At 39.9% G+C, this 27,279-nt stretch overlaps 1 protein-coding gene across 4 annotated transcripts; it reads right to left on the bottom strand.

The window, feature by feature from the left end:
* Nucleotides 1-71: 71 nt before the first annotated feature.
* On the bottom strand, nt 72-25,544 carry LOC121909380 (rap guanine nucleotide exchange factor 4-like). 4 transcript variants are annotated; one of them, XM_042429914.1, is made up of 30 exons: nt 25,302-25,544; nt 21,069-21,211; nt 19,903-19,991; nt 18,583-18,729; nt 13,116-13,188; nt 12,621-12,676; nt 10,384-10,490; nt 10,093-10,214; nt 9,446-9,629; nt 9,042-9,126; nt 8,200-8,260; nt 8,012-8,088; nt 7,234-7,380; nt 6,714-6,808; nt 6,499-6,584; nt 5,951-6,029; nt 4,805-4,955; nt 4,577-4,665; nt 4,443-4,470; nt 4,268-4,343; nt 3,533-3,679; nt 3,270-3,367; nt 2,909-3,034; nt 2,372-2,550; nt 2,159-2,249; nt 1,983-2,033; nt 1,802-1,889; nt 1,648-1,712; nt 1,471-1,525; nt 72-1,361 (listed from the first exon to the last, which is right to left on the bottom strand). In XM_042429914.1, exons 1-30 carry the CDS (start codon nt 25,367-25,369, stop codon nt 1,234-1,236), a joined length of 2,991 nt encoding a protein of 996 aa, XP_042285848.1. In that variant the 5' UTR covers nt 25,370-25,544; the 3' UTR covers nt 72-1,233. The 4 variants fall into 4 exon arrangements, with proteins under 4 accessions (XP_042285848.1, XP_042285849.1, XP_042285850.1 ...); XM_042429915.1 differs by lacking the exons at nt 72-1,361; nt 1,471-1,525; nt 1,648-1,712; ... (4 more) ...; nt 2,909-3,034; nt 3,270-3,367 and having other exon boundaries at nt 4,268-4,345; nt 4,444-4,470; nt 25,302-25,460; XM_042429916.1 differs by lacking the exons at nt 72-1,361; nt 1,471-1,525; nt 1,648-1,712; ... (9 more) ...; nt 4,577-4,665; nt 5,951-6,029 and having other exon boundaries at nt 4,815-4,921; nt 25,302-25,460.
* Between the last annotated feature and the right edge of the window lie 1,735 nt (nt 25,545-27,279).

The raw sequence follows: 27,279 nt of genomic DNA, 5'->3' as shown, positions 1-27,279 counted from the left end.
GCCATCCTCAGTCGCCACCACTTGCGGGGCAAAAATACTTTCTGAAAAACGTCATCAAATCAACAGGACTGTTAAATTAGCTATTTTTATTTACAAGGCAGACTACACATACAGTACAGTTACAGGCCGCTCTGAGAAAAGCAACCCTCACGGCAGTTCGACACACACCATCACATCAAAAGCTCCTGAGATCAAAGGAAAATTAATGACACTTGTCAAGAACACTCAAAATCTACACCCACTTATAGAAAAAAAAATTTTACACGGACTGAACACAATTGGTAGAGATGACAAGATTTCCCCTCAAATTATAAGTTGCTTTTAGACTTTGTATCTAGGATCAGTGCCTCAGAAAGGAGTACAATTTGGTTATAACAACTGACCTCAGAACAGATCCTACAAAGCAACATCATCATCTAGAATGATTCATATCTTCAGGAGTTGTACTCCAAAGAAAAAATAAAACGTAATACTACATTGACAGATTTGAACCCTGTTTGTAACACCATTAGGGCTTTAATCCAGCTAATACTCTGTTACGTAGTTTTGAAGTGTCTGACTAGTTAAAGGACACTGATATTCACCTAAAGGACATCAAATCCTAAAGACTCTCAAAGACTTGGATACACTCATGTAGGTTATGAAGTAAGTAAGTACTTTCAGATTTTATATACGCCATATTTATCTGTATATTCGTCAGGGAAAATGAAGAATCTAGATTTCACTACAGTTTGGATGGTTTTCGAGTAGGACTGTCAGGAGAGAAAAGGTTTGCTTTACAGGCAGGTACAGTAATATTGTGTAAACTAGGGCTCAGTTTGGGGTAGCAAGACATTACAGGACACTCAGATAGAAATCCACTGTATAGAACACAAAGCCTTGTTGAAGTTCAGTCATGCAGGATATTGATTCAAGTTCTATACATTACAGTTCTATCTAACAGGTCCCAAACAGTAACAACTAGTATGGTATAAACTCTCAGTGTGGGGACTGAGACACAGCGACAAGAGAGGAGCTGAACAATTTCTTTCTGTCCAGGAAGAAGAGGCTTTTAATGGCACAGTATCAGTCCTTTATCTGCAGTCCGTAATAGTGTAAAAAGTCATTGACTGTTGTGATTTGCTACTGAACGTCTAGTTGTGTTGAGTTTTTTCTGTTTTTTTTTTTTATCCAAGTAACGTGTGTGTTTTTCTAGTCTCACAGAGAAGGCGATGGTGGTGGAAGATTTGGGGCTCATGTCCGCCGAGGCTCCAGCCTGTAGGAGAGCTGCGTCAGTGCCCTCTGGTTGTCAATCACACAGAGCTTCCTAACATAACCCCGTACCTCCGCCTGATTCTTGTTGGGTTGGCATATGTCGGGATCTATTGCAGCGAGAGAATAAACAGAGTAAGAGGGGGCAGAAAAAAAAAAAGTTTATAACCTGCTTGTAAAGCCACCAAATAAATGCGCTAATAAATAATATGCACTTACTGAAAGGTTGGCTTCTACAGTGCCTCACTTGCCGTATTGTGTTAGCTATAATACGCTGATGAAATGAGCATAAACAATATTACATCAAACTTCAGTGAAGAACAGTATGGCAGTGCTGAAAACACAAAACATCCCCAAAATGAATAAATAGCCCTTATAATGTGCACAGAAACTTACCATTTTCTCAAAATTGACCATATTGTCAATGAATGTCTTGTTGCCCTCATGTGTAAATGTCATATCTGTAAAGAAATTCATTAAACTTAATGACTGCCATGTTTATCCCGGATCACATTCTTATGTGATGCAGTGTCTGATCTATTCGCCATACCTTTGAGAAGGAGCGGCATAAAGGGGATGATTGGTGGTTCCAGTTTGGTAACAGTAAGTCTGTACGCCCGGTGGTTTCTGGACGGGTCCTGTCATCAAACATAACACCATTATCAAAGGTTAATACTAATCTTAATATGCTATTCTTAATTTTTTTTAACTGACTTCAATATGCATCTCACCATCATGCTCTCAAACTCTGCGTAGAACTTCTTAAACTTGGTGGGGAGTTTCTGGCAGGAAAAATAGAAGACCTCAGTGACATGTGCTTATTTTAGCAACAGCAGTGTACAGACTGCTGATCCAAAGATAGTTGAATTTAATAATAGTAATACATAATGTTTTAATTTAGGTTTACCTCCCATGTCTGGCTCAGTCTGCTGACAGCAGGGTTGCTCATCCCCATAATGATAGCAAAGAATGAATTCAGGTTTTTAAACTCCCGACAGCTATGGACAAATATACAAATACAGACACACACAAGGAAGAAATAATAAATCCAGGTGAATCCAACCTACCTGTTTAAATACGTGCAAATTATGTGTGACATTCACCAGCAGATCCTACTCACTGTGCAGCTATCTTGATGAACTTCTTTAGGAGTTGGACTCTCTTACTCAACTGTCCACAGAGGCAGACCTCAGTGACCACCCACAGCTGAACTTGGTTGAACCTCCGCAGGAACAGGTCCATGTTAGCCGTGGTTCTTCTGAAGCTCTGGCGACCAAACGTGTGGTAGAGCAGCTCATGCTGGGCAGAGCAGGGGGGAGACAATAGGGAGAGCAGGTTTAGAGTTAATCCAGTGAACAGGTCCTGCCACACTGCATCTATCAAGCAGTAGTCCTGCAGGGTTATTTATGACCAATGATGCTGAACAAGAGTAGGAGGCAACGTCTGTATGGTCTGATTCCATTATCTAATCAGATTTTAAAATAGTTTACCCAATTCTACAGAGGTGTTCAGCCCACAACGATTTTGGATGTTGGCCTTTTTCTGCCAACAATATCAACATTGGACTGTGCATTCACAGAGCCTCATGGTAAGTTGTTTATACGATATATATTATATTATACGTATGTGTGTGTGTCTGTGAGTGTGTGCGTGGTACCTCATGTACACAACTGAAGAGCTCCCAGTCAAACATTGTCATTTGATAAGCCAGGTCCTTAGAACTCATCAGCTCAAAAGTAGACATGGAGCCTGCAGAGGGCCCCTCCTGGTCTGGAAGAGGAGTCTGATACACACAGTCCACAAATACACACATTCAAATTCTCAAGCACTCACAAAAACACAGAGCATAGGTTCAACCACAACATAATTTACTTTCCTTACTATACACAAAAAGTGTATCGGTACAAATTTCATCACCATCATAGCACAGCCACAAAAAGAATACATGCTAGGTATAACTCTTATATTTGATTTAAAAAAACAATTCAAAGTAAACAGGAGTAATATTCATCTCTTACCAGACTGCTGAGCTGATCTCGAGGACAGGCAAATAATCGACCGTTAATGCTCAGAGTAGAAAACACTGACACGTCATTAGGCTTCAGGATTATTTTTTCTGTAACAAAAATGAGCAGATTTGAACTTCCATCATGTGTTCCAACGCAAACTTAAAGACATGATATTGATTTACAAATAGCCACAGAAATGACTTGATAATCAAATTGTAGATGATGTTACGGCAGAGCTGTTCTTTCACATCCACAAAAATCTGTCTTCTTACCACCTGCAGAGCTGAGGTGGACCAACAGGAGCTCGTCAGTGGTGCCAAGTTTATCAGCCACAGCGCTGATCACTTCTCTTCCTGTCGCTGCCACAGCCACTCGGATAGTTGTGTAAGTGTGATCACTGCAGTACACCTTCAATAGGACTAGAAACACACACAAAAGTAACAATGAAATACAACAATATGATATGTGACGGCCTCTAATTTGTAATAAAGTAAAATATAAAATGTATAACATGTCCACAGCAAACAACACAAGACTGAAAGTCTAAAGCCCAGCTATAAAGACTATAATGGCTATTAAACCTCACAATATGAACTTGTTGGACACAACTAGCAACAAAAACATTACTTTCATTTCCTACTCTAAGTGTCTACAACATATGAACATTAGTGTCTTTCTCTTGCTGAGCATGGTCAGCTACTACATTCATAAATGGCAGCAAAATAACATCTTCATAGGATTCCTGCAGGGTTTTAACTTTCACATACTTTCCCTCAGCAATTTTCATGCCAATCTGCCCATTACATTTTGTTATTTCTTGTATACAAATAGAAATGGCTTTGGTGTGATGCTGGCACTATAGGAAAGGTCAAGAGATCACCATAATATGAGAATTCATCTCCTCATGGCCATAAATATCCACATTAAAATTTCATGGCAATTACGTTGTTCATATCCAATAGCAGAGCAAGAAAAAAGAAAAAAATCACACACACACTTCAACTTACTGTCATCATGATTCCTGATGGCTTGTTTCTTCTGCAGCCTTTCCTCTCCATTGCTGAACTGTCGTATTAGGGCCTTCTGTTTAATTACATGACATAGTGTGTAATCAGCTTCCACATCCTTATGCAGCTACCATTTACTGCAACATGGAGTTCAGTATTTTATGTCTGAATATACCTTTTTTGTGGCTTTGGCTTCCTCTGAACTACAACGTGTAGGAGTATGGAAATAAACAAAGGACAGAATAAATAAACTTGTTGTGACATTGAGCATACAGGGCAAGTTTAATGTGGAGGAGCTGAGAAACATACTGTAGTTTGACGACTTTCTCCAGGTCAGGAACCAAATCTTTCAGAGCTCTGAGCATCCGGGAATCATTTGATAAACTTCCATACAACTCCTACAGAAACAGAGAGAGGAAGAACCACACTCCAACCATCCATATGATCTGTATGTATATCTGCAGAGGCATTGCTGTCTGTGTGTGTGTGTGTGTGTTATTTACTGCATTTTAAAGCTTACTAACTTGTTATTCCTACCTCAAGGAAAGAAATTGCAGCAGGCTCCTCCTGTAGCATGTATGTGTGTGTGTTAGCCCAGCGCAGGGCCAGAATGAGGGCTCTCCTCTTACTGTTAAGTGCATACTCCAACCTCTCCTGTTCAGAGCCAGGAGGAGACGCCGCATGGTAGGTGCACACAAAGTTAAAGATAAATACAGAGATGTAGATATTATCCTGATATGGTAAACACGCAGATAGACAGTGATATTCAGTTTGTATATTATTGCTGATCCACTGCTCAAAACCAGTACCAGCCGAGGAGCAACCACCACACCTGAATGTTTCAGTAACTAATGAAGTAAAAATGCTGCAATAATTTCACTTCTTCTAGTGTATGTCTTTGTGGCAATTTTGACATTTTTGCTCCAATAATGGGATATTTGGGCTCAAAGTTGAGTATAACTAGGGAAATGCTTTCCTTGCTTTCCTTTCAGACTCACTGGGAGTTACAGCTTGGATTTTTTGACTCCACTAACCGACAGATCACACTGAGCAGTAAACCCAACTTCAGACTTCAAAACAACCCTTTCAAAAACCTATAGGTAAAGTCACTTCTGCCATATCCATATACAGTCTATGATAAGAGCTTAGGATAAGTACTAAAGTATATATTACGTATTATCATCAATGCATCAGTGGTAAAACTGTTGTTGAACATACACTGCACAAATACAGGTTTCACTTGATTCAACCAAAACAAAGACCTGTGCTGTACCAAGCTAGTTTTACTGCAACTCTGCTACACTTGCACTGAAATGACTAAGACAATAAGACCTTTGCAGCTGGGATTACAACTTGTTACTATGGTGTGAAGGGGAAGTGTGCAGTCAGTGAGCAGTTCATTAGTGCTGGATGGTCAACTGCTGCTTCAGCTCCTCCATACAGTAAACACAGTCGGTAAGTTACACAAGACGAGATGCAGTCAGCACAACTGTTATAGTATAGTACAAACAATGGGCATATCAGTTCATTTCTGGATGGGGTTGTCTACATATCATTCTGGCTACTGTTATAAATTTGCTAATGTATCTTATACAGGATTATTACAGACAGTGTAAAGACAACAAAGGAAATACCGTATACCAAGACAAGACAAAGCAAGATAGAGAAAGGTAGAAAGGATATTGTGCCATGAGTAGAGGGCACAGCTGGCTGTTGGGCATGAAGACACAGTGCATGAGGACAAAATCATCCACTGCTGGGTCTAACATAAGAGAAAAGAAACAGACATACAGCAAGAGGGAAGAGAGTCAGAGGAGGGGAAAAGAAGAAAATTGAGAGCAGAAGAATCAAGAGGTCTAAAAGGTAGTGAAAATGCCTTTTATCATTAATCCATTCATCTTGCTTATCTGTCTATCCGTCCTTCCTTCTTTATTTACATTTGATATAGTGTCTATACTATCTACAACATCCACCTTTGGGTTTTATTTAAGGGATTTAATGGAAGGTAAGCCCAAAGAAACTCATGCAAACTCAACAAAAAACTTTTTAAATTGTGAATAAAAACACCTAGGCTAAAGTATGACATAAATCTGTGTACATAGCATGCAACATAATATCACACTGAATAATATGAAACAAAAGATTATCTCAACCATCTATTCAAAATGAATTTAGGCCTAATAGCCTATAATTCATTTAGCATTATATATATTGTTTTTCTATTTAGCAACCTGGTTCACTGTGATGTATGTCCATTCTCATGGTCTCCAAGAAGTGCTCAAGAACTTTCTCTGGAGTTCCTGATATCACAGTGTACCTGCGAAAGGTGAGGAGATATGAAGAATATGAAAAAGCCCCTTTTGAGAGACAGACAGAGTGAAGGAGAGAGAGATATTTGTAAGTACACTGTGTATGTAACACTCCACACATTCGAACACACACATACTTGATGCTTCCCAGGGTGGAGGCTCGAGGGCTCTTTTCTAACACCAGCACAGCTTGTTCATGCTCTTTCAAACGCACTGTGTTGGCTTCCACGTCCTATAAATACAACAGGATGCATGTAAAAAAAAACAACAAACAAACACACAAAAACATACTGTATTATTACTGAATGTAAAATTAGGAAATCTGGCGTCTAAAGTGTAATACCGCTCATCTGCCAGAGGAGGGAGACAAACATCATAGTGTAGCATGATGCTTCAGACAGCCCAAATAAATGGATCCGCACCTGTTTTCCTTTCCCTTGATTCAGATGCTGTCCAATAAAGTTAATCTAAATTTTGACTTAACAGTCAAAGACTTTTGACTTGGCAGTGACCTTGCAAATAAATATTGCTAACAACAGTATTAACATTTAACATTTTTGACCAAAAATAGTCATTTTGTGCATCAGACCACCTGTGTGTGACCTCACTTGTATCTTATCTGTGTCCAGGATAAATGTCCAGCTCTGGTCTGCCTACCCTGAGTATCCTGTTGAAGTCTTCCTTGTCCACACGAAGGAAGTGGCAGTGATCCTCTCTCAGTACGATGGAGGCAGCACGAGGTGAGTCTGTAACCAGGGCCAACTTCCCAAAGTCATCACCCTCGTGAAGCGTACACACCACTCCCTGAGACACACACACACACAATTGCACATATGGGCAAACACGCACCAAGATGCAAATAAGCACAGACACAAACACAGTTTGCGAGTCATCTTAAGCCCTGAAGAAAAGTCAGAAAGCAGCATTAGCCCTCACGAATGGGATGAATCATCTGTGCCTGTGTGTGTGTGTGTGTGTGTGTGTGTGTGTGTGTGTGTGTGTGTGTGTCTGTTTGTGTGTGTGTGTGTGTGTGTGTGTGTGTAGGGTGCATGTGTGCTTGTATGTACGCGTGTGATCCATGTGTATGCATGCACATGAATATGTGCAGTACATCTGCCTGTACAGTGGTTGTAAAGAAGTGAGTGGTGTGAATTTGTGTATGCATACAATCCCTTAAGCCATTTAATCATAGTGATGAGTCATGGTGAGCTCAGCAGAGTTTGCCAAACTCCACTGCTGGTGTTTCCCAGCCCCAGAGGGCAGTTACTGCTGGTCTGCTCCATACAGACATGAACTACACATTTTAATCCATTACATACAGATGAAATATCATCAAATGAAGCAGAAAAACATAACAATGCTCATGTGTCAAAAGAAGAATAAGCATGCAAGTGGATGAATGCATTGCACCATGCAAGTGCACCCACAAACACACCTTGCCATAGATAACCACATTCACAGAGCCTTTCTGGATGATGTACCATGATGTGCCCTCTTCTCCTTGGTTGAACACTGGAAGACAAAGAAGACAAACAAACATTACTCTTACACACACCACTAACACACATTCTGTAAACTATGTACACAGACAAAAATGTATTCTAGGACAAAGCGAAGACCTACACACAGTTCCAGCCTTTGCATGCGACTCGAAGATCACAACGCTTGCCAGTTCCCTCTTCACCTAGACACAAGAGTACACGGTTTCAAAACTTAGGTCATATTGGATTTAGCTGCACTGCAGAGTTATTATGCACAGATCAGGTACATTCACTCTCTGTGTCTGCTTGTACTGTATGTTTTCAATGTATAAAACAGTATATACTTTAAATTACCATAGCATATTTTCTACATATATTGAAGTTTAAGTTATTTAGTCTATACTTTTAAAATATTTTTAGCAGGTTGCACTTTATTGGAATGACAAGACTGTTTTGTTATACACAAGTATAATGTCACATGGCGAGTTATGCACTATGAGTCCTTAAGTTTGCTGTACTTTATATTTATAAGCACTGTTTTCAAAATTAGTGAGAGGTCAGTGGGACTAAAAAAAGCATTTAATGGAAAAACATGGATTAAGCCTGTTGGTTGGGAACCAACAGGTTCAATGTGCTTCATGTGATTTTTTTTTTTAAATCTAAGCTCTACTAATATAATTGCATGTAATACTGATTCTATGAGGGAAACTCTCTATATCGAGCATGATGACAACACAAACAAAAATTCTTCTGCGGCCAGTACAGACTTAAGGACTCCTAAACATGTCGACTGCTTGCCAACACAAGGTAGACTGTGTCTAAAACTATGTCTCATTACACTGGTGAGAGAAATGCTGTAGTGACAACAACTTCTCCCTCTGGTCTTAAAAACAAAAAGACTGTAACAAGTGGTTCCAGTGAATTAACAGCCTTCATGAAAACCAATGCGGTCTCTTTAAAACGAAAGTGGACCGGCTGACTCACAGTGTTGGAGAGGTGAGCTAAGGCCTTAATGTGAAGCAGCTCATCATAGATGATCTCTAGGTCATCCCCTGTCCTCTGACCAGGCCTACAGACACACATAGAGGTTAGTCAGAATTAACTCACCAAGAAGATTTCATGCACTTCTCCTCTTATTACACTGCAGTTAAATTAGTAATGACACATTCTAATGCTAAAATATTATAGCTGTTTTCAAAGTACTCATTACAAATGATTTGATATATATATATATAATGATATCATGATAATAATCAGAATGTTTATTTATACAATGTCTTTTTTTGGTTTTCAAAGTGCAGCTTACAGTGTGCAACATGTTGTGCAATATTAGTGGATTGTATTACCAGCATAATGTAAGTAATACACTATTATTGATTGTTACTGACGATTTCCTGAGGATCATGCGCAGAAGTGCGTCAGGGCCGATCTGAACGAGGAAGAGGATGGTCTCTGGCAGCTCTTCCTCACTTTCCCTCTTCTCCTCCTCACTAGGCAACGGTGTGTCCTCCTCCTCATCGTCAAGAAAACGGTAGAACAGGTACTTGTCCTGGAAGCCAAGCTCTTGGTCCACTGAAGAGCAGACAAGCACACAAGGTCAAAACACAGTGTGTACAACACAAGTGTACACATATAAACACACAAGCATGCCTGCTGATTTTTTTTTTTAGCAATTAGAGATCTTATCGGGTCTGATCGTATCTCAAAAGACATCTTCTTTGAAATTCAGATTCAATCTGTATTTAATGTTCATGCTTCAAAACTTCTACTTATTTTCCACTCAGAGTCAATAAAGCCCACTCTGTGTCAAAGAGTGACACTTAAAAATATCCAAAGTTAGCTTCCAATTCATCCTCTGAATGACACTCAATGCAATACAAGGATAAGGATATGTAAAAAATACATTTTCCCAGGTCTTTCTTTCTCAGCAGCTTTGAAACAGAGATTTGGTAGCTGACTACAGTCTGTCATTACAACTATGTAATGTGTGTACTATGATGGAGAAAGCAATAGAAAAAGCCAAAATGTTAGTTACCATGATTAAGTACCCCTTCCTCTAGTAGTGCCTGCCACATCCCAACAGCATGGGATCGTGTGAGGACACAGGCACTCTGCAGCACCAGCCAATCCACTAGCTCTGTACCGACACAGCACTGTCTGCAATACACACACGAACACATTGCTTGAATATTAAATGAAGAGAACTGAAAAATAGCCCACCTATTTTTATCAACACAAAATTGTCAAAAGTTCTCCCAAAGCCCTTGCATGTGCTCATAATTTTGTGTAAACACACACAGTTGGAATTGTAGACACATACTCTTACCTGTATGTCTTGAGGTGGTACTTCCTGTCCCGAATCATGTGCGGGGCTCTGGACAGGATGGCATTGCGGAGAACCTTTCCCGCTCTCTGCAGCTTCTCTGAGGGAATCTACAGAACACCAGAGAAGCATAAGAAACTGCAAGACTTACAGGCAATGGCAATGCTCCCAATACTTATGCTGACTCCAGGCTGTAACATTTGTACAGAAACAGGCAAGAGAAATGCCAATCCGACACCGCATTTGGAAGAAAAGAAAATGCCATACTACTAAACTGAAAATGGGCAACCTCACTGCAGTATTTACACCATGAACTGATAATAACGGTGATGCTCGTACCCACGTAAGCCAACCAGTTTCATTATTATTATCATCATCGTACCATTTTCTGTGAAAGAACAGGACAGTGTCAAATTACCCCCCCAAAAAATATATCATTAGGGGTTCAAGCATGAAGGGCTGAAACCTTATTGTTTTTGTGCTGGTTTATTATTTTTCTTCCTCAGAAATGTTTGTGCACATTTCCATGAATGGTGAATGCAAGAGACATGAGATTTTGCCCATTGATTGGAAGCTGTGTGCAAGTACTGCCCAAGAACCCCAATGACCCCAATCGGCCAGATGGTGGCCCTGTAACAACAAACTACGTTTTGGCTTATAACTTTTGAACTGCAAGTCTCACAAACAACATCCTTTTTTCCTGGATTCTATGGGTCCAGACGAATATATCCATATAAGCCATGCCCATTTGCGCCAAGATAGATTTTCTGCCATTTTTAATTTTTTGAAAACACATCTTTGACATATTCTCCTAAACTGTAGGTCCGATTGCTACCTAACTTTCTGTGGATCATTATTGGACCAAGCTTTTAAGAGTTGCATAAAAACTGTTGATATCTTATTTATGTTTCAAGATATTGATCAATGACCTTCCAAAGGGCATGGCTCATAAGCACATAAATAGACCAAAGTCAAAAACTGTTGGGCCACTCATCACAAAACTTACAGGATATGTCCAGATATATACCTGAAACATACCCTGAAAGTTTCATTCGACTTGACCACTAGGGGGAACTACAAATGCAAAAAATGGGCGTGGCATAATACAAATGAGACTATAAACCAGAATTGTTTGTCCAATCATTGCAAAACTCACAGGATATGTTTCAGAACAATGTAGAACCACGTGTGTAAAACTATTTTGAAATCGCTCAATAGGGGGCGCCACCAGTTCCAAAAACTTGCATGAGCCTGGCGCAAATTTGGCCATGAATCAATGACAATTTGTCCAAACATCACCAAACTTGGTGGATATTTTTAATTAAGCTGTTGAAGCTTTCAACTTCTAATGGTTCGTGTTGACTTGAACCTTAGAATCACCACTTGCAGCTATATTTTAATAAATCTTGATTGACATATGTGAGGTATGTGAATGTGTGCATCATATATATTTGTATGTGTATTATTCAATAATATCTATGTCAGGATATGCTGAGTTTGCTCACTGTTAGAAAAACATATAGAGTACAACACTATATAGCATTCATTTCAGTAAAACTGCATCAAAACCCACAGGACATGCAAGCAAACACATTCTATATAGATCACACCTGCACCTCAGACAGAGGAAAAGGGCAGATGTGTATACATTCACACAGCTGCTGTTCAAAACAACAAAGAAAGGCATGCTAATTGGGCAGATGGGATCTTTCTTCTATGTGCATGCATTAGCTAGCATTAGCATAACTACAGAGGATCACAGCTGTGAGTCATCGCTTGTCTCTGCTCAGAGAACACATACACCTCCAAAATCCATTCTGGCATTCTGGTTCATTCACAAATATGAAAGTATGCAGTGGTGTATGATTTTATGACACTGGTCTGGTTCAATACACTCAGCATACTTTTGATTTCCAATATTGAGTACAAAACATTGACAATGAACAAAAACAACATCAGAATCACTACTGGCCAGATACGTCAAACATGAGACTAAAACATATGTTTGCACAACCCTAAATGCCCAGTCTCTACAGATATTCTGACACAAACCACATTATATTGGTTGAGCATTTGGTTCATTCATGCTTTGTGTGCCCTGAGGAAGGACACAGTTCTCTGAAACATGTTGGCAGAGTTTGTTTAAGGGGTCAAGTCGCCATGCTGAACTTCTTTTTACTTCCCATATGAATACAAGACAGACCTTCAGGTCCAAACAGTGAGCTGGAGTGAGTATTTACCTTGTTGTGAGCTTTGTTTGCAGAGTCTGAGTTCATGTTGTCTTTGTCTGTGAGTCCTAAGGAGGGAAAAACGTCTTCAGGCTGGAAGATTTTTATAGGATACAGATATTTTTCATTCTAAAACATCAAAATACGACCAATTCACTGTGTAACTTACATGTTCCTGATAAACATTTGGCTGAAAACAAGTATTAACTTTAAAAAGGAAGCAGGAGCACTTTAAAATTACGATTATGTAATGTAGATTTTATTCCATGAAATAAAAAAAAAAACGATAAAATAAAATATGGTCCATGCTGCATTACTACCATTCTCAAATGCTTCCTTTTCAAATTATTATACTTGTTTACTACCTTCTTTACAATCTATTTAGTTTTTGACCTCGTTACTATCTTTACTGGTTCCTGTACAACAAAACTCAGGCCCAGTAATGAACCACATTCAGCAACATTTACAGTGTTTCTTTCATTCAACTCTGTGTGTATATCTACTCACTGTCATTGTTGGATCCACTCTCCATAGCTCCATAAGGAGGGGCCAACAGTCCAGCCAGGCTCTGACGATACTTCTGCAGGACCAAACACACAGACAGACGTCAGAGCATTTACACCTCTACTATTTAATTGTATCTGATGTTAGGCATCATCATCTATTAGTTATTAAAACCCATCACATTTCTCTCTCCGTCTCTCTGTCACACACACAGCGTTACTTTCAAACACACGCAGTGCAAGTGCCTCTCAAAACAAAGCCCTTTGTACAACCAAGATCATTTACATGCACAACAACTAACATTATATAACACGCACACACACACACACACACACACACACACACACACACACTGACAACAGTATTTAAATCAGGGTTAAGACGAACAGCAAAAGCTGCTAAATGTGTACAGATGCTGTTTTTACAGATGTTGACAACAATAAATTGTTTTTGCATTTCTGTGGCTGAGACACTGAAATACAAACAGTAGGTAATTTTGAGTCTGAAAGTGCCACTGTTCTTTTGCAAGGTCATTTCCTATGTCTTCTGACGACTACCAGGAACACACACAAATACATTCACACAGAGAGCGCAAGACAGAGCGAGCATATGTTTGACCTTAAGACACAAACACCCCCCCCATCTATATTTTTCACACACATACACACAACCAGGAAGATAATAAAACTATTAACTAGATCCCAGTATTAAGAACAAGCCTTACAAAACATTTGCTGGGATGTATAAATTCCATTTTGTGAAAAGACAGCAAAAACGAATAAAAGTAAATATTAGAGTAAAACACTATCTAGCCCACATGAACACCACAAATACTGCTGACAAATTGCCACAGGCTACACACTAGTACTGTCAAGGAGTCAAACTCACCTGAAGTAATACACTCAGCTGCCTAATACTGGAGGGACTGAAGCCCCAGAGAGCTGCCCTCTGCTCCTTTACAACTCACACACACGCCACCGGATAGCATCCTGCTCAAAACAAGCTGCTCTCTTCCTTTCTCTCTCTCTCTCTCTCTCTCTCTCTCTTCCTCTCTCTCTCACACAGTCGCCACAGTCTCTTTCTCCGTCTCTCCCTCTCTCGCTGTGATCGAGCCAAGAACCGAAGCACTTTCTCTCACAGGTTACCACGGTGATCTGACTGTCTGTATGACTGAGCTACTCTAGTGGAGGAAGAGAAAGAGGGAGGCAGGGGGAGAGAGAAAGCAACAGAGGAGGGAAAGAAAGGGGTAAAGAGGGAGAGGATGGAGCAGGAGGAAAGGAAGGTGGCTGGCAAAAGACACAACATGGCCAATAGAAGAGAGAGGAAGTGGGCAAGAGAAATATGGAGCGGGTGAAAGGGACAGAGGAGTAAATAAGGAAAGAGAAAGAAAGACTCACAATACCAGGCCACCATAGTCCAGAGCCATGCAACCAGCCAACCAAAGCATCAGCTGTAACTGTTTGGTGACCTGTGTTTACACATATCTGTCAAAAACAATAAGCTGTTTTACATTTACACCCTGTTTATTCATCTCACTTACACTTGGTGAGAATTATGGAAACAGCGCTTTTTTTCTTTCATCCTTTCATCAAACACATGACTGCATTCATCCTGTAGCTTTCTAGTCCTCGCCACACACAAGCACATGCGCACAAATTAGTCCATGCTCACACACACACACACACACAAACATAAAACACAAAGATCCTTTTACTATGAACTGAATAAGATTCAAAAGAGGACAACCTCGGGCTATGTTTTCTGCTTTATGTCCACTGTCCTAAAATAGAAGGCAGAGTGGGAGACTGAGTGCACTTAGTTGACAAACACACACACACTGCAAGCTCAATAATAAGATAGCACACATGCTTTAATAACCAATTATTGTCTTATCTTGCATTTATGTGCTCCTGTGGCATAAAATGGAGATATCACGTTTCAGTAAACCCAATTTCTACTCACCGAATAATAATAATACTATAGAGGTCTTTTTTTTCATGAATCGCATTAATAAATAGAGAAAAATATGTTTTGTACTGGGAGGACACTGAGAGCAGGAAAGCCATCAAAAGAACATTTATGGTGCGCCCCACTGGCCTACTGGTTGAGATGGTTTGATTCCAGCCACAGACTTTTGTTGTGTGTTATACCCCTCCCTCTACACCTGTTTCCTGTCTGTCTCTGCACTTATAACTGTCAAATAAAGAAAAAAAATGTCTTTTTTAGAGAAATCTTTTACACAATAAGGGTTTGCCAACAGAAAAAACTATGCTCACATTATTTGATTCATAATAAAAAATGTTTTTGTAATACTTTGTGACATAAAATTGGGTCTTATGCCACAGTTTCATATTATTTTCAGCAATGAGATGGGTAAAATCCATAACTCATAGAAAAGTTTATTTTAAAGGCGTCCTGGTGGCTAAGTGGCAAAGACACAAATTGTACTATATACAGTAATACAGTACAGACCTTTGTTGTTTCTTGTCTAGCTCTACTGTGACTATCATTAGGACTAAAAAATGCCAAAAAATTATCTTAAAAAAAGGTTATTTTAAGCCAAAAGAAGCCCAAAATCTTCATAACCAAAACCTTCAGAAAATGTAGTAAATGTTGCATGATTCAATCAACGCTTACATCACTGAAAATCTGAGTGAATATCTGTCCGCTGTTATTCATCAGAACCGTAATAAAGCCTCATATACTCCTTTTCATCACTGAGGGCAAAACTCCAGAGATTATGTTTCACAGTGGCCAGTAGAATAGAAGCCTATTGACTTACGTCAGCTCTAAATACTTTCGAAATCAAGACGTGTGCATTAGTGAGTGTCCTTCAGCTTCAATGTCAGATTTTAGGTGCCGACACTCGAAAATGTTTCGGTGATTTGAGCTTGACCTTTGACCTCAAGTAAGGACAAGCAAAAACAGTCCTACAATTCAAAGAAAAGTCAGCCATTTGGATTACACAATGCAAGATAACAGATCAAACAGTAGGGCAGACTCTTAGTCTTTGGGTTTTGACTGTGAAGCTACTGTTAACTGATCCACTGCTCTGCCAGGACTTTCTCTCTGAAAGGGACCCTGGGAATGAAGAGCCCTTAGAGAGGTCTAACCTCAACAAGGAGGCCCACAGAGAGGCAGCTACTACTATGCCAACTCTCTAATAAGATGCCTGTGTTGAGGCCAAAGCCATGTTGCTGAGAGTTGATTCTATGCAGAGTTTGCAATATTTGATACATGTGCTGACAGCGACTTTTTATATTCTGGACAAGAGTCCTTTACTTTACAGTATTATTGACTTCTATTCTCTTCAGTATAATGCACAGTATTGTGTTTTATTAATACTGACATAAACCAATATTCAGCAGGAATATCAATACCCTATATCTTACTTACTGAAATGACCCCAGTGTATGACCTTTCCCTGCGATAAGGGTAAAAATGAGATGATTGCTGCAGTGTCTGTCTGTGAATACTCATAATACAGAAGCTCACTTTTTTAAAATTGCTCTGTGAAGTGAGACAGTTTTATTTCTTATTTAACTGGTATTTAAATATTTATTGAGTCACAGGGACACTTCCCTGTACAGCAAGGATAGTTTTTGCACTTTTATTTGACCAATATCTGCAGTAGGTTAATATTGTTGACATCAATGATTCTTATAATTAACAAAAAATATATATGTGATATTTAAGTCTCAAGTGGAGAGTCGGAGAATGTACTCCTGAAACTAATTTGGGCTACAATTTCTGATTTCTTTGAAAAATTAGCCCATAGACCATTATGTGTTGATGGCTAATGCACAAGAGGAATCTAATTTTCCCTCTGAGACAGAACCCTCTATTTCATAAATTCATATATGAATTTAGATCACTATCAATAATTTGCAATAACAATCCACAGATATTTATGTTTTACTCCCTTTCATTATCTGAATAGGCTGTTTTGACTTATAACAGAAAAAGCACAGGTATAAGTAATGACGCTAATTACTGGACTGGAAAGTTACAGGACTGAAGCCATAATTAATGTTATTAATCCCTACAGTGAGAAGTCTAAATCTCTCTAAATTGTTGCTAGTACTGGGTTGGACCCCTTTTGCCTTCAGAACTTCTTTGTGGCATAGATTCAACAAGGTGCTGGAAACATTTATCAAAGATTTTGGTCCATATTTAAATGACAGCATCACGCAGTTGCTGCAGATTTTGCTGCTGCACATCCATGATGCGAGTCCCCCGTAGATCCATAGATAGATTGAGATCTAGTGACTGTGACAGCCATTTGAGTACAGTGAACTCATTGTCATGTTCAGAAACCAGTTTGAGATTATTTAAGCTTTGTGACATGGCCCATTATCCTGCTGGAAGTAGCCATTAGAAGATGGGTACACTGTGGTCATTAAGGGATGAACATGGTCAGCAACAATACTCAGGTAGGCTGTGGCATTTAAACGATGTTCAACTGGGACTAAGGGGCCCAAAGTGTCCCCCAAAAACTATCCACCACACCATTACACCACCACCAACACCACCAGCAGCCTGAACCATTGAAACAAGGCAGAATGGATCCATGGTATTTACGCCAAATTCTGACCCTCCCATCTGAATGCTGCAGCAGAAATCAAGATTCATCAGACCAGGCAACATTCTTTCAATCTTCTATTGTCCAATCTTAAAATCACCTTTTTTCCCCATTCTGATGCTTAGCTTGAACTTCAGCAGATAGTCTTGACCATGTCTACATGCCCAAATGTACTGAGCTACTGCCACGTGGCTGCCTGATTACATATTTGTGCTAACAAGCAGTTGAACAGGTGTACCTAATAAAGTGGCTAGTGAGTGTATTATTCCATCACAATAAAAAAAGCTGTCAGTCTCAATCCTGAGCGCAGCTGTGTCTTTATTTTCTTTTGTATCCATGATTTGTATCCATGATTGTATCCAGGGACTTGTCTTTCGATGCAATGTACATCTGAGCCAAACAGTTACAAAAAAAAATAGCTGCCATGGGATCTCTACACTTATCATTTTTAGATTCTCATTTGTGGCCCTTGGTGCACAGATTCAGTGCATCATCCCTTGTACTGTAAAGGCTTGCACTAAACCATGACAGGCTCTGAAAACATCAGCCATCTAGTATTACACACAAGCACACACAGACACGTGTAGTACATACACATTCTCTCACTCTCTCTGTACCTTTAATAGCTTATTGTGAAGTACCACCTGAGGTTTCTATCCAATAGGTGGAACTAAAGGTGCTGTTATGGTGGACAGCCCTCTTGTGGTTAAAGGGACAATTACAATAGAAGGTTGTCTGAACATTGTAGTCTCAAAGGGAAAGCTCTTTCCAAGACGGAAACCTTTAGGTACACTACCAAAACATGCTGAATCATGAAGTTCCAGCTCACACTCACAGCTGCAGATAGAACCTCATAGAGTATTTCAAAAGTCCCTCTCTCTGTCTCACCTCCCAGAGGGTCTTGAACTCCCTCTGTTCGATTCGAAGCAACTCGCTGGTCTCTCTGCTGACAATGGTAGCGTGGCGTGGCGTGTTGTCCAGGATGGATTCCCCAAAAGCTGTCCCAATCCCCAGTGTACAGATAGCGACAGCATCCTGCACACAAACAAGCACAACATTAGAGCTGCAGTCATTAGTCAATTAATCAAGGGATAGAAAATGATTTGGCAACAATTTTGACAACAGAATAATCGTTTGAGTCATTTCTTAAGCAAAAATTTATGCTGGTCTCAGCTTCTAAAATGTGAGGATTTTAAGCTTTTCTTCATCATACAGTATATGATTGTAAACTGAATATTTGGGGGATTTGAACTGTGGCTCGGGCATACAACACACAACATATTTTCTGACATTTTATAGATAAAACAATTATTCTCTTGAGAAAATAAACAGCAGCTTAATTGATAATGAAAATAATTGTTAATTGCAACCTTACACAACATAGTGTATTTGTTTGAACAACTGCTTGTTAGAGAATAGATTCACATATGGTAATGCAAGACACATTAATATATGGTAATGAATGTAAATAAATTCATATATGAGAGACTTGAAACTGTAAGTAAAATATCTCTAGGTCCTGGGTATAATTCGACAGGCTGGTGGCAAGTAAACACATGCACACACACGCAATGTCCACTGATTTACACAAAGATTCTGAATGCTATGAAAACCTTTTCAGCTGTCCAAACTGACATTTCAAATATAGCCACAGAAACTAGGCCACCAATGGCACTTTAGGGCTACATATATGAAAAGGACGTTTCACAATGAAAGGGTTCCTTATCTCCCTCTTTCACTAGGAACAAATCCTCTCTCCTCTCCCACATGTCATTCTTTTCCTCTACATGTACAGCATAACCCTATTTCCACACTCTTCCATAAATGGTGTAGCAGAAAGCACAACCCTCAAAGGACCTGTTTTCTGTCCTGTGGCAGCTTTGCTCCAGCATATTTAAGCATGGAGACAAGAGCTAATGTACTAGAACAATGTCAGCGTTTAAGAGAGTCGTACAGAACTAGCTCTGCCGTCTGCATCTTCACAGAGAAGCTTATAATAGAAAATAGTACAAGAGAGAAGGGGGAGAATGGCTGCCATTAAAATGATGTATATTCAATAAAAATAGAAAGGGAATTACAGAACGCACCCATTGGTGTTCATGAATATGAATTCAATTAATTATTCATTCATTTGTGATTCAGATCATCTACAGTAAAACACAGAACGTGGCTCCAATCTGACTTGACTAGTTGAACACCTGATCTTACCTGGTGGTTGGCGGTTTCTGACACTTTCACATCTAGAGAGCCGGAGAGAACAGCATACCAGCTGGTGCCTATGTCTCCCTGTCGAAACACTGTGGACAGCATTGTAAAAACATTTGAAAATACATTTACATTTCTCTTAGTGGACACACAGCACATCAATTAATTCATGAACACGTATGCCACAGTTCCCTCATACATGTATATCACGATCATATTTGGTTTGCTCCTGAAGTTGAAATGTTTTACAATACTGACAGTTGCATTTTTGAATATAGTTGTATTTAATCACAAAATTTTTCTTCTTCCAAATCATGGACAATGTTTTCAAACCTTCCTCATATTAGCTAGATACAGTAAGCATTAGATGATCCAGTATGGAAAGAATGGCTTATAGGTGTGTTTTAATGTTGTGCTGGTAATTATTTTATAGGAAAATATACATTTTTTGAAATGGTAGAAACAACATTATGTAAAGAATCTTTTCATTGTCTATCCCAAATGGAAAAGGGGAGAAATAGCTGCTGCTGAACTGAAATAAAATAAAGGCAAAATTCATGCAAAAAGTTTAATGCTGAAACTATTAGTCGGTTAATCAATTAGTCGATCGACAGAGAAATAATCAACAACAATTTTAATAATCAAATAATTGTTTAAGTCATTTGTCAAGACATTTGCTGGCTCCTGCTTCTCAAATGCAGATTTTGCAGGTTTTCTATCTTTCATTTCAGTGTGCATTGAATATATTTGGGTTTTGGACAATTGACCAACAAAAAAACTATTTGAAGATGTCACCCTGGGCTCCTGGACTATTTAAAAAAAAAAGAAGATTGTGATAGATCACACAATAATGAAATAATCCTCAGGACAGTGGTCAAATGTGGTAACATTGATATCATATAATGACTGTTAAAATAATGTTTGCATAATTTGTGTGTGGAGTGGTATGTGCACATGAATAAAAAATGATCACAGTACTTTGAAGTATGATCCATTGGACAGCAACAACAGCAAACAACAGCAAAGGGATATTCTGCAGGATGACTGTGTGATACTGTGTAATGACACTCTACTATAGAGCCAGCCTCGCATTATTTTACAATTCAACAACTGTAATGCATGTTTGTGCATTTATGTGTGTGTGTGTGTATATATATGTGTGTACATACACGTGATGCCTTTCTCCAAGCATTCATAGAAGGCACAGGCACAGATCTGCAGTAAGAGCGGTGGTGGGAACCTCTGGAAGGCTTTGACCTCTCTCAGTCTGGTCAAAATAATATCCACATCCTCTCCTGAGCGCTCTGCAGGCCTGTGCAGAGAAGACCAACCATTAGATCTAACATGAGGTGTTTACAAACCATACCAGAGGATTTGCATGTTTCAGCCAATTAGCTACTACAAAACCATTTTAAAAAATAACGATTAACTGCATGATGTTACTTGTTCATAGTTATGATTTATCAATCTCAAGTAAGACCATTTTTGCCTGAAGGGTAATATCAATCAAAAACTTGTTTTGAAAAGTGGTGAAAAACAATGTTAAATATTTACAACATGAAAAATCAGTGGTGTAGTCCTTTAAGTTGGAAGGCAGCTTCATTGTTTTAGTGTTATCAATATATTTGTGTGAGTGTGTGTGCATACTGATTTCATTGTTCTGCCTGGTGTCTTAGTAATAACAGTGGAGAGCTGCAGGCGCTACTTCTCTCAGCTCAGACCCCCCACAGGGTGTTGATGTAAGATCTCATTTGTACTGCGGCTATTTCTAATACGCTTAAATCTGAGTGCACACACACACACACACACACACACACACACAGGCACTCACACGCAAGCATGTCTTGTTGGACATCTATGCAGGCGCACTGACACAAGAAGAAACAGAAGTTTAATCTGAGAGCTTAAACATTCTGTTCTGCAATGTGGTGGTGAAACACTACAGAGCCAAAACGGCTCAGAGTAACACACTGCAGTTAGCCCCATTCATTCTTTTTCTCTTGCTAGTGACTCATCCTTGCACGTGCATGTGTGTACTGTGTATGTGTCTGTTCACACAGACTAGCTGATGCTCTGTGGGCTTCTTCCTTCACAGACGAGAGACTGTCTATCCCCTCTCCTCCTTCATCTCCTTCCTCTTCCCTCACTCCGAGCTCTCTCTTCTTCGTCTGCCTCCACTATTTCTCTAATTTCCATCCTTTTCTCTCCTCTGTTAAGACTTGCCTGTTTCTCTCTGGAAAATGATAAGAAAGATGGAAAAAAAATAATAAAATTCCTTCTTCTCTTCTCTTTCTCCTCTCCATTACTGGTGCCTTCACTTTCACCTCCATCCATTAAATCCCACCACTAACAGACCCTCACTTACTATCCTCCCATTATTATCCCTTTACTTCTGCTTTGCAAGCTCACAGGCAGTGATGACTCCCCCCTTTACCAACACGCACATGTACATACAGTGATAAACACACACATATTTGTGTCCCTGAGCGGTGGATTGTCCTCCGTACCCGGGACGGTACTCCCAGATAAACACAGACTACGCCTAAAGGGCTGCAGAGCACAATACGTCCTCCAGTCCCACATCATCTGCCACGAGCTCAGGGCTATTACAGACGGGTCTTTTCTCTCTCTTTCTCTCTCTCTCTCTCTCTCTCTCTTTTGTTTCTGACTCATCCTCCCATTATCCACCTACTGCGTATTGGCCCTCACCAACAGAGCATCATATCCCTGTGTAGGCTGGGTTATTGGTTTAGACAGGTGGACTCCTACACACTGCAACAGGGAGAGACAGGAAGGTTAACTCTGCAAGGTTGAATGGGTAATACTAGCATCACCCTTCACCTATCTGTCTGCAATGAAACTGTTAAGATCTGTCAGTTATAATCCCCTGGTTAATGCCTTGTTATCCTGTTCTTTTTCTTCCGTTGTCCTGTTCTTGCTCGCTCCCTGCCTGTCCAGAGGAATCTGCCTCCCCCCGTTGGTGTGAGACGGATGTGACCTGAGAGCTGTTCACCTTATCTCATTCTCCCTCCGTCTCGCTTTTCTCCCTTCCTTGACTTCCCCTTCCTCAGCCTTTTGCCCCCACAGTTCATGTCAGCAAAGAGCTCAGTTTTCAAACACAAATGGTGGCTAAACACACACACACACACACACACACACACACACACACACACACACACACACACACACACACACACACACACACACGGGATTTACTGATCCACTGTCATGACGCACTGAAAAGAAAATCGACAGACACCAGAAGGTTTTGCAGATTGTTTTAGGAAACATCCATCTGGAAAATTTAGTGTTTCCAGACAAATACATCATAGGTTGATTTGTGACAGCCAACCAAAATGTCAGACAGCCTCAACACAAACAGATTTCCCGAGCTGGCAGATTAATGTTACTGTAGCAGATACTGAATTGTATTTACACACTTCTCTAAACACCCATTTGTACCACCACAAACAACCTGAGAACCCGTCAAAAACACTGAATATATCAGAATAAACAGTCTACAATTAAGTAATTGATAATGACTCATCCACTCTTGACATATCTGCAAATTGTCCAACATATTGTTTATATGAGACAATATATTTATCTTGAAAGACCTTTTCCTCCTGGCAGTTGCTTTTGTTTTGAACTTATTGTCATCTGAAAGTGTGAGAACTGCCTACAACGCCCTGCACTCCCATTTTTCTGCAGTAAAGGGACAATACATGTAAACATCAACTGGCATCTGGGCTGGTGCCTTGTGTGTCAACTGGACCATCTACCACCTGCCTGGGGCAACACTAAACAAAACTAATCAGATCTTATCTCACATACTTCACACTCATTGGCAATAAATGTCTATGGACAGATCACATCAACAGCTACTGTGGATGAAAGCTCCCAAACACACATGCACGCACGCACACACACACACACACACACACACACTGCTGGATATTGATTGAATAAGAGGTGCATAGCTGAGGAGCACTGAGTGCTATATGATGAGATCCTGTCCAATCTAATCTTACGACCCAGCCTGTCCTCACTGACACGCATTTACTACTGCATGTAGCCTGCTTTTGGGAGGATGTTTTCATCCTAAACACCAGATGAGACAGAATTTTAGCATAGTAAGGATCACATCCCTCTTGCAATGATTTAAAATTCCAAATTCTCCTAATCTAACAACAAATACACTCACTAAAACTCAAACAAATTAATTAACAACAATTTTGCTAAAATTCTGGCAAACATTTCCAAAATTCAGTGGCTCAGCTTCTCAGATGTGAATATTTGGTGGTTTTCTTTGTCTTTTATGGCAAAAACAAAGAAGTTGAAGATGTCATGTTTGGCTAGGAAAACTATGATGGGCATTTTCATTAGTTCCTTACATTTTATAAGCGGAAAGAATGAAATAATACTGACTCAACTACTTCTATCAATGTCAAACTACACTAGCACATTGTATTTAGATCAAAATGCATCTCCTCTTATAATAGGTGACGGTGAGAAGACAAGATGGTAGGTTCACGTTGCTCATGGTAACGTGAGGATGTCATAGTGAGGTGTGTACAGTATGTGTGGGTGTATGAGCTGCAGGGTGCCTGTCGTCTATATCATTATTTAAGGTGTGAAGTGTATCATCTTCAGTGCTTAGTATATCACTGCCATTTCATCTTGTTTATTTATTTATGTCTAATTAGCCTTCTCCCTTAGATAGTATGCTTTTTAACATTTGGTGGATATGTATAGACTATAAGGTTGTTCTAAATACCAGCTAAACCTTAAAGCAGCTTCTGCATTGGGAAATTAACATAAGTGTCCTGTAAATTGGTTGCTCAGTTATTCTAACCTGTTCAGTCAGACCAGACAAACCCTCAGCCTCACATGCAGCATTGTGACCAGAACAGAGACAGCTGCCTCTAATCTTTAACATCCACCCCACTATATGATATTTGTATCGTTAGAAATGTAGAACTATTTGATTTAAGCAGACAGACATAAACCATGTGCGTCTAATCAGCCATCTATCACAGCCCATGCAGTGCAGAGACATCCCAGTGAACCTCGAAGCCACCAACGCCTTTTTGACCGAGAAGATACAAAATACTATTTTATACTAAATAAAAAAAAACAGTGTATTTTGTTATGCACTGCAGCCTTTACCATCACTGGAGCTGCGGTTTATATTCACTAAAACTAGCAGTTACCTTTAGTATGCTAAAAAAAAAAAAAAAAAAAACAAGGCGTAACGCGTTATTACTGCACACTCACACACTGCACACGCAGGCTCCGATTAATCACGTTGACGCGGATGAATGAAGGAGGTTTGAGAAAACACAATCGTTGCTGAGGGGATATGCGGTGTGTGAAGCGCATCGTGGAGTGCATTCACCCACCTTTTATCCAGACAGCAGATCCACTCCGCCGATGGGGACAAACTAGGGGACGTCTGCACCGCGACCATTTTCCCCGGCCGTGTGTCAGTAGGCGCTGTGATGCTACCGGAGGAGGCTTCCCGGTTGTCGGTGGTCGTTAATGAATGTGAGCTCCGGCTGCGCCCCCTCCCCGCCCCTCTGCTTCGAGCTGCCTCAAACAACCACAGACTGCTGCTGCTGCTGCTGATGCTGCCTTCATCACGGCACGCAGATGACTTGTGTCAGTCTGCCTTAATGGGTTTTTTGAGGGCAACTGGAGGGCTCCAAAAAAAAAAAAAAAAAACAGCAATAAAATACACTGTGCTCTGGAGAAATAATTCACATTTCACATATTGTGGCTATAAGACATTAGGATATAATATGGAAATAGGAATAGAAATAATAATGAAAAATAGTCCCACTGTTGTGTAGAGCAACCAGTAATCACATTTGAGAGAGGGAATACTGACAAAATTAATAATATTTTTGAACAAACAAATTTTTAAGATGAGACACTACAGGTGCTTTCAAAGGATATTAATGCCAGTGCTGTGCACATGGGAGGGGAGCAGAGGTCAGGGTAGTACAAGGGTCCCCTAAGTGTCCCTCTGGTCAGCCCAAATGCCTCTCTGATTAGCTCAGGTCCCACTCTAGTGTGACCTTAGGGCAAAAATGAAACCATATGTCAGTTTCAAACCAAATGGTTAAGCAAGCATAGTTTGCCCAAGGTAGACTGTCAATGTAGGATGAGCAGTACAAAAAGCATTACCCCTCCTACAAAGCACCTAGCTAGGATGCTACAGAGTAATGGAATGTTAACGATCACAACGTTTATTTTCTAGTCAGGCCTGTAATGTGAGAAAAAGGGACGGGTATAAACATTAGAAATGTTTTACTTTACGCAAAATGAAGAATAAGTGGGAGAGTGCCTGTGGTAGTGTTATCTCAACTGAGGAAAAATGATGGGCATCCAAGTTAACAGGACTGTCTGAGAAAATGGTTGACTGCTTATTTACACAATGCTTTACAACTGCTTATAGGCTAAATACATTGACACGGCTACAGCAGCAAACGACAGGTTGTGGAGACATTGATGCGCAATGTTTTTAAGAAAGTGGTGTCAGTCAATCCTATTTAAGATCTAAAACTGAGAAAAAAGATCAGATTCAAATCGTATCACATTACAATAACCAAAATCCCATCTATAAGGTCCTCTGTCCTCCTAAACTGATATATGACTCAGTTCTGTATAACAAGAGAGACCAGTTGAGCATCCAAATCAGAGCATTGTCAGATTTAAGCCATCCATATAAGGCAACATGGCATAAAAACACTGTGTATGAAGATCGCTTCTGTGTACAGAAGCTCTGATGTGACTAAATATAGATCAGTGCAAGGATGCAACTGTTGCGGCCTTGAAGGATTCCTCATGTGAAATGGTTTGTGAATAGCAGCAAAGCAGCGTCAGTTTCACTTGTTTTGTTTCAACCCAAGTGATGAGAGAGAGGCGGCGGCGGCAGCAGAGATGCAGCTTGTCACCAGGATGACCGCAGCAAAGGGAGGAAGGAAAAAAGGGAGAGAGGGAGGGAGGGTGGCTGATGAACAGCAGGGAGGTTTTGAGCATTTCAGCACTGCCCGAAACCATAACTTATGTTCCATGCAAGTATGTGAAAATATGAAAAGGATAACAGAGAGAAAAGGGAGGAGAGAGGGTGTAAGAGGAAATTAGAGATTTACTATGTGTTCGAGGTTTGCTCAGGAAAAGCGTTACAGGTCAGACAGAAAGGAAGAAGAAAAGAATTGTTTGTTACCTGATGAATGAGACACGAGGGAGAAAGAGGAATTACTGTTGCATCTCAAACTCCTCCAAAGTCAGCCTTTTCTTCTCATTTATCTTGCACACTGACATCCTTAAAGCTATTAGTTCTACTGCATCAGATGAATTACAGTGAGTACACCT

The sequence above is a fragment of the Thunnus maccoyii genome, chromosome 12, assembly GCF_910596095.1.
Source record: "Thunnus maccoyii chromosome 12, fThuMac1.1, whole genome shotgun sequence".
Lineage (NCBI taxonomy): Eukaryota > Metazoa > Chordata > Actinopteri > Scombriformes > Scombridae > Thunnus > Thunnus maccoyii.
The sequence above is the reverse complement of the archived record's forward strand: the minus strand, read 5'-3'. Positions and strand labels throughout refer to the sequence as shown.